We start from the raw sequence: 15,011 nt of genomic DNA, 5'->3' as shown, positions 1-15,011 counted from the left end.
GAAGCTTAACATCTTAACCACTCCTCAGTGACACAAGCAGCAACACCGCGCTTAAGGCTTTCACCTCGCAGCACTTTAGGTCAACAAAGTGCCGCCCTGAATTTTTATATGACCGCCCCTAAACATTTGACCAAAGTCATGAACTGTTCTCAGGAATGCCGTGCGTCAAGAAGGCAACAGTAAACATCTACTTTTGCTGCTAATAAACTAGCACAACATGCTTGCAGCCTTCTGTTGTGAAATTCTGTCACTGGGTGGCAACATCAAAGTAGGAGCGCATCTGTAAATAATAGAAACATGGAACCTGTCATGTAAGAGGCAGAAACTGCTCTCCAATGTGTGTCCATTATTAAGGGGTTCAACTGTACAACAAAGGTCTAGTGTGCGTAGTGATGTAGGTATATTGTAAAGTGAGCCTACCAGTATAGATAGTTTCAGTGCTGTGTGGACGTGCTCATTGCATGATACTGAAGGTTTTCGAACTCTCAGCTGTCTCTATAACCCACATTCATGTGCTTGCCTTTCTCTCTAAATAAAAATCTGTTTTTGCAGTGTATCGCTTGAAGGCCAGTTTCAAAACTGAAATGGCAGCCTCTTGGGAGACCACTCATTTGGCTTCCATTTAGGTCTGCCACTGCTTTTGAAGTGTTAATGAGTTTTTAATTGCCCTTGTGTTCAGCAGTGCAGGAAAGACGAACACTGATTGGTATTTTAAATTTCAAGGTTGGGCTAGTGTCGTTTTTGGCAGTGGAGCCAGTATTGATGCAGACTGTGTGTGGTGAGTTTCTCTGGGAGACTGTCAGCGTATTGAAGGCGGTCACAGTGGCAGGCATGAGAGAATAAGTCACCATGCTGAATTCCCACTTCTCTGTCTGCCCTCTGGAGGGACTGGAGCACACCACATGTAGACAGGAGTAGGAAAAATGCCCTGGTGCATTTTAGTTTGCACCCAGCGAGACGTGATCGGGGGAGTCTGTATTTCTGGGAGGGAAGCATTGTGTACCTTTGGTGCCATGTTTGTAGATTGGCCTAACTTGTCATGAACCGTATTGTGTTGCATGCTTTTGCATGCCCCATAGGGGTTTGCCCTAAATATGCATGCAGAGTTCAGTGACGATTGCTAGAAGAACAGTAAGTGTATGGCTGTTGGAAGAAAATGCTCGCTTATTCAGAAAATATGTCCTCATTCTGAGTACTTCAAGCATTGACAGTGTCTATGGGGAAGTAAGCAACAGACTTGCATCTCTGCACAATGCCTACATTGTGTTCGATTTGCAAAAGTGTGCAGTGCTCTTGGTTCACTCAAGCTGCAAGACAAAACGTTGCAAAGCCTGTCTCTGCCTTGGCCAGTCCTCCTGTTGCACCCGAAGTTTGTTTAGCAGAATCCCAAAAGCACCTCAGTGAGGCTTAGGCTTGTTTTTTTTTCGAGCTGTGTAGGCTACAGGAAGGTGTGAAGCAGACATGGGTATGGTGCTGCATAACTTCCAGGCAGTGGCCTGATGCCTGTAAGGGGCAGCACTTTTTGAATTCCCCGTGCGATCTTCTTTTTAATACTAACCTGGCTTGCAAAGTGGGTGTGAACTTGTCTTGATGAGGTTCATGTACGTAAGCAATCGCTGCAGACGCTGTGAGCCCTCGTTTTCTAAACTCGGGGTTCCACGGAACTACAGTCAAATCCACTTATAACAATACTGAAGTGCCATGGAAATACCATTGTTATAACCAATAATTGTTATAACAGGGTTGTGCCGAAAATACCATAGAACACATGCAAAAGCTGACAGTGCTGCAACTGACCATTGTTATATCCGATATATTGTTATAACCGGTATTGTTATAAGTGGGTTTGACTGTATCTAGTAATAGAGAGTAGAGGAGTTTGTGGCACTAGCTTCAGAACATAGTTTCTCTGCTTGTATGGTATCGTCCCTAATTGGGGCCGAAACTCCCTGTACCAGCTTTGCTTGCCTGCACTTAAATGGGAGCTACAGTTCGCTCCAGCAGATCGGTGACCAAATTGTTAAAGCATCTTCTTGCATGCGAGAACAGTTTGTGGCGGACTTGGCCTGTGGCTTTGGCTCTCATGATAGCCAGGCACAAAGCAGTCAGAATTGGCAGGCAGGCACAAACTGTTCTGAAGCACTAACAGCTTTCATAAATTGGCCCTTAAAGGGCGACTGAAAAGGTTTTAGAAGGTTTAAATGAATCGAATGTGCAAAACATGCAGGTAAGCATGTGAAATCTTCTTGTGCTAGCTTCTGAAATGGTGATGTAATTGCTGAATAAAGCTGCGGCGGTGTTCAGACTTCTCCCTAGTGCATGGCACCTGGTAGGGGTGCAGTGATGACATCATGTACGGTGGTGCTATATTTCCATTGAACGATTTGCTTAAGGGGAGACACTGGTCCTGAAGAAAAAATTTTTATTAATGAAGTCACAGTTAAGAAATCTTCAGGGAATGTGTATTTTTGTGTGCTGATTCTAAATATGTCATTTAATTTCATGCAAAACAATTCCTTGAGCACTTATGCAATTTTTATGCTAGTATTTTGCAAAGAGTTTTGAAGAAAATGTGCTGCAGCATACTCGCTGAAATGTATGCCCCATTGGGTTTTCTTGACACCAAGGAATGCAATAAGGGTAAAATTGTCTTCCTGCCTATCATAGAACCTGAGTTATAGCGTTTTGAAGTTGTCACTTCAGAAATGAGACGAAAAGTGTGTATTCCTGTTTCTGAAGTGGCAGCTTCAGTACCTATAGCTCAAGTTCTATGATAGCCAGGATAATAATTTTACCCTTATTGCATTCCTTGGTGCCAAGAGAACCCAATGGCATACATTTCAGCGAGTTTCCTGCAGCAAAATTTCTTCAGAACTCTTCGCAAAATACTTGCATAAAAATTGCATAAGGGCTCAAGGAATTGTTCTACATGAAATTAAATGACATATCTAGAATCAGCGCACAAATGTGGCCTAAAAGTTTCATAGCTATGCTTAGATTAATAAAATTTTCTTTTCAAGACCAGGCTCCCCCCTTAAAGAAAGTACACCAGTATAAAGTCCATTAAGTGTTGTTTGGTGGCATCGGACGACGGACGGCAGGGTGTGGGAAAAGGAAGTGGAAATTAGCAACAATGATGTCATCACTGAGCATGCACTTACCCTAGTGCTGCGTGGAAAAGCTTGCAGATCGTCGCAGCTTCAATCAGCGGTTACACCGCTGTTGTAACTGCTGGTGCACGAATACTCGGCGTGCTTTACCTAGAAGCTGCAGAGATTCGAAACCTTGAGTCCCGTCGAATTCTCAAAAAATGCTGGGGGCAGCTATGGCCTGCACCTGTGCCAGCAGGTTGTGAGTGTAAATCCACATCATTTCTTTGATTCCCTGCAGATTGAAACATAAGATTTAAACATAATCCTGGTCGGCATCCCTGGTCGTCCAAGGAATGCACCTGTGCACAGTGCTACTGAAAGCATTTTGCTGAGTGCTGTGTTCGGACAAGCTCGTGGACATGCTTGCATCATAAATACAGTAGAACCTCATTAATACATTTTTAAAAATGCGAGAGGAAAATGTATTTTATCTGGGAAAACTTGCAATCCAGAGCACCTAAGATTTTGAAAAATGTAGCTGCTGAATGAGGGGAAAAGAATTTATCGTCGCTTTAACTTCATAGAACTGTCAGTCAGCATTTCATGGCACAAGGCCTGAATAGCTCTTTTTCCAGTGCTCAGAGAATGCAGCCCATATTTGCATTGTCCATTTGCTGAAGGAAAATTTGCAGCACATTCAATCAGTCAACTGCAGTGGTGAAAGTAGGCGGGATGTTTTCCTTGTTGTTTTCGGATGCTTTGGCCCCTTGCCCCAAGGCACTTCAAAGAAGCTGCTGTGTTTTTCCTCTTCATGTTGCGTCTTGGTGGGAACAACCTGCTCGTATGTATGTGTGAAGGAGTCTTTTCCCCATTGCACCTATACGTCGCAGAGAAGCCACCGTGGCGGGGGGGACAGCTGCTGCACTACAGTTGTTCATGTCACTTGCTCCCAAGTTGGGTCCGATCGCATGTGTGCACATCTGTTGTTCGTTGCTAAACATTTTTAAAATGAAAATTGGTTTTGATGAACGGAAAGGCACAGTAACTGTCTCACCCCTTGGTCGATACTTTGACGGCATCGTTAAGGAAGGGAGGATTGAAGGAATGAAAGAAAGGAGGAGGATGAGGTAGTGTAGGGCTCAGTACAAATTTCGGCCACCTGCAGTTCTGTAGTGTGCACTGATAGTGCATAGTAAACGGGTGTCACGCATTTTCGCCGCCATCAAAATGTGGCTCTCCTGCGATTGGGATTAATCTGAAGTTCTCAGTATATGAAAAATTAGCTGAAATTTTGAATGTGGGTGCTGGGAAATTGTGCTGTTTGGGAGCGTATTAACTGGGAGAGAAACAGTGCAGCCCTCTGTGACATTTTCATTGCTCACAATTTTGAGCATGTGAACTGGCAAGTTGTGTGGATCGCAAACTTATCGACGAGGTTCTACTGTACTTGTGGATGCCCAAAAGCAAATGTTAGTATATAGCCCTCACCCTCAAACAGTTGTCTGTAGTGGTATGGTGTGCTGGTTCCTCTACTAAGGTGGGTTGGTCACAGCATCTGCATACCTTTCACAAGTGGTGGAGCCAGACATGGGCCAGTTACTATTCGGAGTGGCATTTGCCTGCATTTTGGTTGTGACCAACCTACTGCAGTGCAGAAAAAACTGGCAATGGTGCAAGAAACGGGGACACAGAAGGCTCACAAAAGACAGGACTGACGCCTTCTGTGTCCCCATTTCTTGCGCCATTGCCAGTTTTTTCTCCCAACATGAACCAACTCGCCCAAACTAGAGTTTTACTTGCAATGCAGAGTGGCACACACGCGAATATTGATCTTGTGAAGAAAACTTCTAAAAAAGAAGCAAGTTTAACGTTTTCTCTTGCCGTGTCTGCGTCGCACCATGGGCAGCTATTGAGCCTGTATTGCCGCGTTGTAGAAGAATGTCGTGGGCCCCCCGTGGGTGCATTGTGACTGACGTCCCCTGCCCTTGTGACTGTTGCGGCAGGAACAGGCCTGGCTCCCCCCCAGAGCTCGTCGAGTCCCAGCGGGAGTCCCACGCGGACGCAGAGTGCCCAGGGCTCGCCCACCAGTTCCCACAAGACGTGCCGGCCACGGGCACGGTCGGCTGACGAGAGCTCCAAAAAGGTCATCACGGTGGGTGGCTTTCCAAGGGCATCGTCAAGTCTCAAACCCTTATGGCATCTGCAATACACTTGCACTGGAGTTGCCTCAGAAACCAGTGCAGTGTGCAGGGGCGTATTGCAGTAGAATCCAACATGCACCGGTGCAATTTGTTGAAGTTACGGGGGGACACTGGTCTTAGGCCTGTTTTCCTTATTTTTAGTCCAATCCTAATGAAACTGTGCCACCTTGCTCAGTTTTTTTACACTGATTTCAACAATCAAAATACTTTTCTCATTAATTAGTCGGTTTCCAAGATAATTAATTTTAATTAATCATTCATTAGTACCTCTGTGCAAAAAAAAACTGCTCAATAAAGAATCATTTTTAATCCATGGCTATATAGTATGATGAGTAATGAGTGCAATATAATTAAAACCATTTTTTCATTTTACCCTCATTAGTAATTTTACAGCTCTTGGAATATCAATGTTCAAGGTGTGAATGTAATGCATCGGTAAACTTTGCGAAATTATAAAATTTTGAAGTGCGATTGAACAAACCTGCTTTGATTATTGCACACACTGTGCCTTCAGCTTCCCTTAGCAAGCATTACGACATCTCTGTCTGTCCTAGATGTTGAGATATCGACATACTAAGACAGCTAGATGTCCAAAATTTTCATGCCATTAAACTTTATGCTCCTGCATAAATTCAGCCCACACGATGATCTGAATTTAATTAATATTATGGTCAAAATGCTGATTTCTTGAAGGAAAAAATTGGTACAGTTGGAAAATAATAGCTGTAGATTCCACAAATGTCACTTTTTGAAAATCGATTTTTTGGTCATTTTTTGGTCTCAAAGACCAGTGTCCCCCCCCCTTAAAATTGTGCTCCGGTTTCATTTATTGACGATGCTGTAAGGTAGAATTTATGGATTCAGTGCCACTCGCTTCACGTTGGAAGCACCCAAGCATGGGATGAAGTCGGCTGTTTTTTTTTTTTTTTTTTTTCATTTCCCTGTTGCATTTAGGAATGTAGAGAGAGGAATCAGTGCTGTGGGCGTACTGTTGGGATTCCCGAATCTGTTGTGCTGTCTTACAGTTGGGACATTTGTCCTCTGCACCTTGGTTTGCCCCCTGTTCTAAGCCTTGACCTTTTTCAATTCAATTCAATTCAAGTTTATTTGCATCTATACATGTACAGATGACGGGAGTGCAGACAAAAAGCCAAATGGATTTGGCTTGACGGGGTCTGTACCCCCTACAGAAATGGCACTATGCACAATAAAGAGAACACAAAGATACAATAATGGATAAACGAAAAAAAAGCATTAGTGAACATTCTATAACAGAAATACATTGGTCCTCCAATCTGACTGCACTGTGCAGAGTCAGGAGTCTGGTGCAGAAATCTCTCTGCAGTTTGATGGACTCTAGGCTGAAACATGCCTGAAGTTTGTCAAGCGGCACGGCAGACAACAGACGAAAGGAGTGGACGACACCGTAGGAACTGTCTGCTCCTCCTTTTGTCTGTTGCCTGTTGTGCTGGTTGTCAAAATCCATGCATGTGCTTTGTAATTTAAAAGTCACCAAGCAGTTGCTCGTTAACATGCACCCATAACCAGCTCTATAACTTCTAATAGAAGCTGCATTGCTTTCTCAGACAAGGATGAATTATTCTTAAACTGGAAAGTAGGCAAGTACGAAAAGTAGTGGTTCTTTGTTTGAAGCGAATATTTGGTATATTTCTGGCACACAAAGAAGGTTGAACGACACACTATGAATTTTCAGAAATGTGTTACAAGGACATTACATGAAAAAAAAAGTGCATTGAAACCTTGGCACAGTCATTGAAGCTTTGTCGACTTTCCGCAAAAATGGCAATCTGAAATTGGGGGAGCTGACCTGCATGTGTTGCTGGCGTATATGCAGGGTGTTAGACCCATGTGTGGGGCCTCCAACTGCTGCTCTTAATTGCGGCTGTGCCATCATGCAGCTGTTGCTTTTAAGCGGCGACTCTATAACACTTGCTAGACGTATGCACCGCGCACCCAGCAGAAAGTTAGGTGGGCGGATGAGATTAAGAAGTTTGCGGGAATACGATGGCCGCAACTGGCAAAGGACAGGGTCAGTTGGAGAGACAGGGGAGAGGCCTTTGCCCTGCAGTGGGCGTAGCCAGGTTGTTGATGATGATGATCTCCGTGTGTCTCATGCTAGCTTCCATTGATGCTTGTGTCATCACACTCGTTTAGCGAATATCGTGGAGAAGAGCAGTTGCGGCAGCCGTAGTCAGCACAGACTCGTTCCATGGAATTCAAGGCAGCCGCGGCGCATCCTCAGACTGCAGAGATTTAGCATCGCATGTTCCGCTTCCGCATCTGCTGCTGCAAACATGCGTAGACTGGCCCTGGCATACGCACAGGAGCGTAGGCACGCAGTGCGGATTTGAGGTTGTGGTTGTGTGCACGCACGCCATGGTGCCATCCCGGAGGAGGCATGCTGAACTGAAACCATACACAGCAAGGGTTCCAGGAATTTTATTTGGTCGAGGCGAATGCTTCGATATTTCAAATACCTAACATCCAGATCGAATTCAACATTGAATACATTACCTATTCGACCAAATATTATAAATTATCGAATATTCGCACATGCCTACTTCAAAGGTTTGAGAAAGCTGTGTAGTTTTCCTTTGTCACCGTGTTGTTGGGCTGAAGTGGACGTTGATGAGGTGCTACTTTGTTGCTTGTAGTCTACTGCACCTTTGGGAATCCTCCAAGTGTAAATTGTGATGGTCGTCAATGCGTGTGGCCTTGCAGCAACAGAAGCCTGCGCGGGAGTCCATCGAGGACTGGGAGATCATGCCTGACGAAATACTCACGGGACCACGGATAGGCTCGGGATCCTTCGGAACCGTCTACCGGGGGCACTGGCATGGTACGTTTCACTTTACCCACCCTCCCTCCTCCTCTGCAGACCTGTGACTGGGGCCAGCATTTGACACATCAGCGGATTGCACACACTTGTGGTACATGTTGAATGAGGTTCTGTATGCTGCCAACCCAACGTCAAGCAGCCATGCTTCCAACAATTCAAAAGTGTGGTCCTTACTCAAACTCGTGCAGCAATCTTTGACTAAGAATAATATGTTCGCTTGTTTTTTTTTTCTTTTCTCTTCATATTTTGTTTCAAGAAAGCTCTTTTGTGCGTGTGTGTGTGTGTGTTTTTAGAGGGTTGGTATTCCTTTCAAAATGAAAATTAATAGGGCTGCTGTGAACACACACAACCAGTATCATGCTTCACCATCCTGGCACTCGGTGGGGCTCTGTGTTGCTGATGTCATCATCATCATCATCAGCCTGACTCTGCCCACTGCAGGGCAAAGGCCTCTCCCATGTCTCTCTAATTAACCCTGTCCTTTGCCAGTTGCAGCCACCGTATCCCCGCAGACTTCTTAAGGGGGCACACTGGTCTTGAAAAGAAAATTTTATTAATTTAGTCATAGTTATGAAATTTTCAGGGCACATGTTTTTTTGTGCGCTGATTCTAGGTATGTCATTTAATTTCATGTAGAACAATTCCTTGAGCACTTATGCACATTTTATGCAACTATTTTGCGGAGAGTTTTGAAGAAAATTTGCTGCAGGAAACTCGCTGAAATGTATGCCATTTGGCTCTCTTGACACCAAGGAACACAATAAGGGTAAATTTATCATCCTGGCTCTCATAGAACTCGACTAATAGGGTACTGAAGCTGCCACTTCAGAAACAGGAATACACACTTTCCTTCTCATTTCTGAAGTGACAACTTCAAAACTCTATAACTTAAGTTCTATGATAGGAAGGAAGACATTTTCACCCTTATTGTATTCCTTGGTGTCAAGAGAACATAATAGCATACATTTCAGCGAGTTTCCCACAGCAGATTTTCTTCAAAACTCTCCACAAAATACTAGCATAAAAAGTGCATAAGTGCTCAAGGAAATGTTTTACATGAAATTAAATGGCATGTTTAGAATCAGCACACAAAAATACATATTCCCTGAAGATTTCGTAACTGTGACTTCATTAGTAAGAATCTTTTTTCAAGACCAGTGTCCCCCCTTAATCTCATCCGCCCACCTAACTTCCTGCCACCCCCTGCTATGCTTCCCTTCTCTTGGAATCCGCTCCGTTACCCTCAAGGACCAGCGATTATCTTGTCTCCGCGTAACATGCCCTGCCCAAGCCCACTTCTTCCTCTTGATTTCAACTAGGATGTCATTAACCAGCGTCTGTTCCCGCACCTACTCCTGATGTACGAGAGCTGAATGCCTGCAAAAGAGTGTGTCCTGACACCACATTACACTGTCATCATCTTCTTAGTTTTCATTGTAGCTGTTGACGCTGCCTTCTTTGCCTTCTCGCACCTCTCTTTTATCAACCACACGGAAGTTTAAAAGAAGCATAGCAGTCTAGAGCTTCCCATTATTTCTGTAAGCCTTTGCCAGCAGTAATAGATGGTGCTCAGCCCCACTCACTGTCATGCGATTCGTTTTTCTGTGGTCTGTCTTTAATGTTTGCATTGCCAGGCTTTATGTTGGTGATGACATTTCCATGCATACTGAAAAAATTGCGCAGAAAAAAACGAGGACGAAGCAAAGACAAGACGAGGACGAGCGCTAACTCAAAACTGAAGATTTATTCCGAAACACATGCACATATAAACAGGAAAAAAACAAAAACAAAACTAATCATACCAATCAGACATCAAGAACATCACGTGTCACCCCCTGCTTACCTGAGTGATTTTTCCAAAAAGCAGAACTCCCTATCCGAGAATCGGACGGAAGTCTGGCTGACGCATGTATCTCCGCTGATACGCATATGAAATGCTTCCATGAGTTCCCGTACAAGTTGGTCCCTATGCCTAAACAAAATTGTTGTTTTTTCGTCCTCATCTTTGCTTCGTCCTCGTTTTTTCTGCGCAATTTTTTCAGTATGCATATCAACCAACTTGCCCAACTTTCTGCTCTCCTAAGTGACATTTCCGTGCCCCAGCCGGATCCAGCCGTTCTGCTGTTTGCTGACATCACTCTGTTTCCAGGGCACGTGGCTCTGAAAAAGCTGAATGTGACAAACCCAACGCCAGCTCAGCTGCAGGCCTTCAAGAACGAAGTCTCCGTTCTCAGGTGGGAACTCGCTGTTCTGATTCCCCGTAATAGTGCACTCACTCAGCAGTGCACTGTTGAAATTGTTGGACATTTTTAACGGGTAACGTTAGAATGAATGCTTTGCGAAGACCTCGGGGGCACAACGAATGAATCATCACACTGCAGCAACTGCTGGCATATGGGAGTAGACCGGTGCAGCTGCTGGGAGCTTGCAATCTCGGTGCGGGAAATGGGAGCCGGCACGCCCGGCCACTGTGGCAACAATCACTCTTCTACCTCGTAACCAATTGATGCCACCCGCATCAGGCTGAACACGTAATGTTAAATTGGAGTTGTTGCTGTTCCTTTTGGAGGATGTTCATTTGATGGTGATGTGTGTGCCACTGACACACCCGACGCTGCAGGGATACTGCCGTGGCGAAAGTTTAAGTGAAGGAGGGCTTCCTTCACTTTTCGAGCCATTTGTCTTGTTTTTGTGCAGGAAAACGCGGCACGTGAGCATCATCCTGTTCATGGGGTGTGTGTCCAAGCCGCAGCTGACCATCGTGACGCAGTGGTGCGAGGGCTCCAGCCTCTACAAACACCTGCACGTACTCGAGTCCAAGTTCGAGATGCTGCAGGTCATCGACATTGCCCGGCAGACGGCACAGGGCATGGAGTAAGCTCCCCCTCCCTTGACCTCTCCTCCGCATGGAACTTGCTGCCGCTCTTCAGGTTCACATTAATGTCAGCGGAAAGCTCTGTGGGTTTTACTTTCCATATGAGGGACGTGAAGCTGCAGCACAGTATGTGAACATAGGGCTTGCTTGCATGGCTGGGCGGTCTTGTGGCACTAATGGAAAGGGTAGCGGGATGCTGACCTGTAGGCAATACCAGCTGTCCTGCCCTTCAAGCTGGGGATCCTGCATCAAAAGATATCGTCACATGCCTCAACCAAACCTAGGGGAGCAGTTGTCACCCACGCTTCGCGCACTTTTAGTGGGAAGCTCCCAGACACCCTTAGAGCGTGTGGGGGTAGCGGTCTCGGACTCGAAGGAGCTGCCCTCGACTCAGCGTGGCAAACTCAGCGGAGACCAGCCACCAAGTGACAAGAGGTTTTTGGGCGTTCGGTGCCCAGCTTTCGCTGGTCGCAAGCCAGAGAATGGGTCGGAGCCAAAGGTTCACAAAACAAAACAAGGTTTATATAGCAAAGAGACGATACAGAGGAATTCACAATCACTAGTACAAACACATACAAAGTGATTAATTGAACAATGCAACGCGTGCAAAGTTAAACTAGAGAGAGAATACAATACAGAGGCAATATTGCACCTAAAGTGCACTAACACACGAGAGAGAGGTAAACAAACAAAACACAATTTGTTCACCGGTCACTGCGGCAGTCCGACGACCAGAGTTCCGCGACGATGCCGTCCCGCAGACAGGCGAACGTTGCCTCGTTGGTCCGATGCTGGCCGAGTGGTGTTTTCCCCGGGAGTCGAACGGGCGCGCTTCGATGAAGCTTAAACGGCGGTCCGGACTGACTGATAGCGGTCAACGTCCTTCTTTATAGGCTCGCTCTCCCGTCTGTTTGTTGTTCGCGCCCGAGTAGGCGCGCACATACACGCAGCATTGGCAGTGCTGTCTCTCTCCTCTTCTCACCGGCCGCGCGTCCCCATTGGTCAGAGGTCGCGGGTCGCATCTCGAAGTTTCGAGCGTGTTCTTGAGTGGCGCCGACGCCGACGGGCGAGGGGGACGTGTCTTAGTGCACGCAAGGCTACGCCCTTTCCCCCCGTCAGCTGTAGTATAGAGGAGGCGCTGAACCGACTCGTCTGTTCCAGAGAATTCGGCGTGGATGACTCATTCCTTCGGCGCACGCCATGGCGGTGGAGAGAGAGGCACGCGCTCGGCGGGGCTTTCTCTCTCTCCCGTTGGGCTCGCGCCGGCGAGACGCCGTGCGCGCGGCGGTTTTTCTTTGTTTGTTCCTAAAATGCGCCGAATTTTGTGACACTGCCCCTTCCTTTAAGAATATTGTGTAACAATATTCACAAACCACAAAATTCGCGCGCACATGCATGCGCTCACACAGTCAATGGCGAATGCCAAAGTACACACATCAATACCTTGATGCTTTCACATACATAACACAGTGCAATAGACAGGTTGCACTTCAAAGCACGCCTCAGTTTGGCGGTTCAATTCGCACGCACATGCATGCGCTCACAAACTGCATGTGAAAATGCATACATCAATACCACGATGTTTTCACATACAAAACTCGATGAAATGTTCATAATCCCCATAAAAACACGCTGCGTTTGGGCAGTGCATTAACACAACATTGCATACAGGAGGCACACAAGTATGTGGCACACTTTCGCCTATACTCCCAATTTCGTCTTACTGGGTTCAGGACGAACAGGCTGGCCCTGTTCTAGAATTGGGGAGCACTCCGGGCTCTCCTTCCTACGCGACTCTTTCGCTCTGTCAGTGGTTGCCTCTAGCCTTTGCGCCCTGAGAAATTCTTTCAAATCCCACGCATACAAAAAGGTCTCGGGGCGGCATGCACATGCGAACAAGACAATCGACATGTTCCAAGGCACTTGCATCATAACGCAGAGGCTCACGAGAAGAACCGGTGTGAACACACTCCTGGTCTCCTTCCTGAATTTGACAGTGCGGCAGGAGAACAGCCGAAGCAAGGTGCCGATCAGCACTAGAATCGTTTCTAAGGCCTGCCTTACGCTGAACTTAGCAGAAATTCTAGACACGTTGTTTCCACGTGTCCTTCTTTGGCTTTTCCTTCCTTCCTTCGGCATTCGTGCTCCGCTGTGGCCACTTGCTGGCTTATCCTCCAGCTTCTCGTAGCTGTTTGCTTTGTTCGAGCATGTTTCTTGCGAAGAGGGTGTCTCTTGCGCGGAACGTTCCTGCGCTACATTTTGCCGTTCTTCCTTCTTGGGGGATTCTTTTATTTCTTCCTTTCTTGCGCTAGCTCGCTCGCGCTTCCTTCGCCGCTTTTTTTCCTGTCGGTCACTGCGACGCTCTGACGTGCAGGATTCGCATTTTTCTCCCTCGCGGCTACCGTCTGGGTCCTTGGGAAATTTTGCCCCCTTGATGTTACCCAATATGAGGTCGTATATGGGGCGTTCCATGCAAAGTGCAGTCAGTTTACCGCTGTAGTAGGGAGTCTGCACCTGTACTCTAGCTTCTGGTAAGCGCTTAAAGGATCCGTCTACTAGCCGCACAAGGCTCTTCGTTCCAGTGAGATCCTTATCTCGCACCAAGCCTCGCTTTATGATGACCGCGCTGCTTCCTGTGTCTCGCAGCACTGAAATTCTTCGCGGCCCTACTTTCCCTTCCGAGACAGGCATCCTGTGCATTCCGGCTTCAGGTCGCGCGTTCACTACGGCGTTCACGACGGGCACCTTCTTGCCGTTCTTCAGCTCGACAAAGCCGTTTTCGTCTTCTTCCTCCAGGTGGTCACCTGAGGAGGCCCGCACGCACGATACCTGGGGAGCGGACTTGCCCGGGCTGGAACAAGCCGCGGCTTTGTGTCCCTTCTGGCCGCACTTAAAACAAGCTGTCGGGCTACCGTTCGCAGCGCTGTTGCGGCAGTTAGATGCGTAGTGGCCTGTCTTATTACACAGGTAGCACTTCGGTGGAGGCTTTGGGCTGGATCGAGTATCGCGGCTGTCGGATTTCTCTGCGCTTTCAGAATTTGCATTCTTAACTTTACTCAGGTTAGTTCCTCCTTGGGCTTCAAGAAATTGGTCGGCAAGTTCTAGCATTTCAGAGAGGGTCTTGGCCCTTCTCTCCTTGAGGTATAGCGCCAGGTTCGGGTGACAACTGCTCAGGAATTGTTCCTTGATCAGCAGCTCGCGGAGTGCACTGTACTCCTGTGCGATTTCCGACAGTTCCGTCCACCGATCAAAATAGTGGCTTAATCGCGCCACATATTGGGTTGCCGTTTCTCCGTCTGTGGGCTTTCCTGTCCGGAATTTGTCCCGAAATCCCTCGGTGGTGAGTCGGAATCTTTTAAGCAAAGCGGCTTTCACCTTGCTATAACTTGCTGCGTCTTCAGGAGACAGTCGCCCGAATACACCTAGTGCTTCGCCACTCAGACACGTGCTTAGAACGGTGGCGCGCTCACTGTCTGACCAATTCTGGCTCACTGCGATCCCTTCGAATCGCTTAAGGAATGCATCGAGATCGTCCCTTCTTTCATAAAATTTTGGAAGCAACCTGCTGGCATCTATACGCAAGCTGCTACCTTCCTCTCTAGTGCTCTGAACTACAGCTGAATGATTCGCACCACGTTGCAGTTCCAGCTTCGCGGCAAGCAGCTTCATTTCGCGTTCAAATTCCCTCTCTTTCTCTTTCTCGGCTTCTTCTCGAGCCTTCTGCCTTTCCTTTTCAATTCTCTCTCTCTCTTTTTCGGCTTCTTCCCGAGCCCTCTCTCTCTCTTTTTCGGCTTCTTCCCGAGCCCTCTCTCTCTCTTTTTCGGCCTTCTCTCTTTCCTGGTCCACCCATTTACGCAGTCCAGCTCCAGACAACCCCATCTGGGTGCCCACCTCTACAAGCTCCTTTAAATTCATAGTTGGAGGCCGAACTCTGTACTCAAGGCAACGAGTACCCCTCCACGGTGAACCTCACTAACCGCTTC

At 46.9% G+C, this 15,011-nt stretch overlaps 2 protein-coding genes across 5 annotated transcripts in view; one reads left to right on the top strand and one right to left on the bottom strand.

Moving 5' to 3' along the window:
• The window catches only part of Raf (serine/threonine kinase raf oncogene), a 65,400-nt gene that overhangs the window by 37,469 nt on the left and 12,920 nt on the right, over nucleotides 1–15,011 (top strand). For 2 of the 4 annotated variants that reach the window (XM_089562842.1, XM_089562840.1), the window contains 4 exons: nucleotides 5,102–5,244; nucleotides 8,036–8,153; nucleotides 10,303–10,387; nucleotides 10,851–11,027. In XM_089562842.1, coding sequence (XP_089418968.1) covers nucleotides 5,102–5,244; nucleotides 8,036–8,153; nucleotides 10,303–10,387; nucleotides 10,851–11,027 — 523 coding nt within the window. Of the gene's footprint in view, nucleotides 1–5,095; nucleotides 5,245–8,035; nucleotides 8,154–10,302; nucleotides 10,388–10,850; nucleotides 11,028–15,011 lie in introns of all 4 variants that reach the window. The other 2 variants (XM_089562841.1, XM_089562839.1) reach the window with 1 other exon arrangement.
• On the bottom strand, nucleotides 12,571–14,956 carry LOC149325228 (uncharacterized). The gene has a single exon (XM_089562843.1). The coding sequence runs from the start codon at nucleotides 14,941–14,943 to the stop codon at nucleotides 12,730–12,732; it is 2,214 nt and encodes a 737-aa protein (XP_089418969.1). The 5' UTR covers nucleotides 14,944–14,956; the 3' UTR covers nucleotides 12,571–12,729.

The sequence above is a fragment of the Amblyomma mixtum genome, chromosome 10, assembly GCF_055824585.1.
Source record: "Amblyomma mixtum isolate Tamu chromosome 10, ASM5582458v1, whole genome shotgun sequence".
Lineage (NCBI taxonomy): Eukaryota > Metazoa > Arthropoda > Arachnida > Ixodida > Ixodidae > Amblyomma > Amblyomma mixtum.
This window is presented reverse-complemented; position numbering and strand designations above follow the sequence as displayed.

Excerpts from the sequence above, each read along its gene's own strand:
- LOC149325228 (XM_089562843.1), bottom strand. The coding sequence starts at position 14,943 with ATGAATTTAAAGGAGCTTGTAGAGGTGGGCACCCAGATGGGGTTGTCT.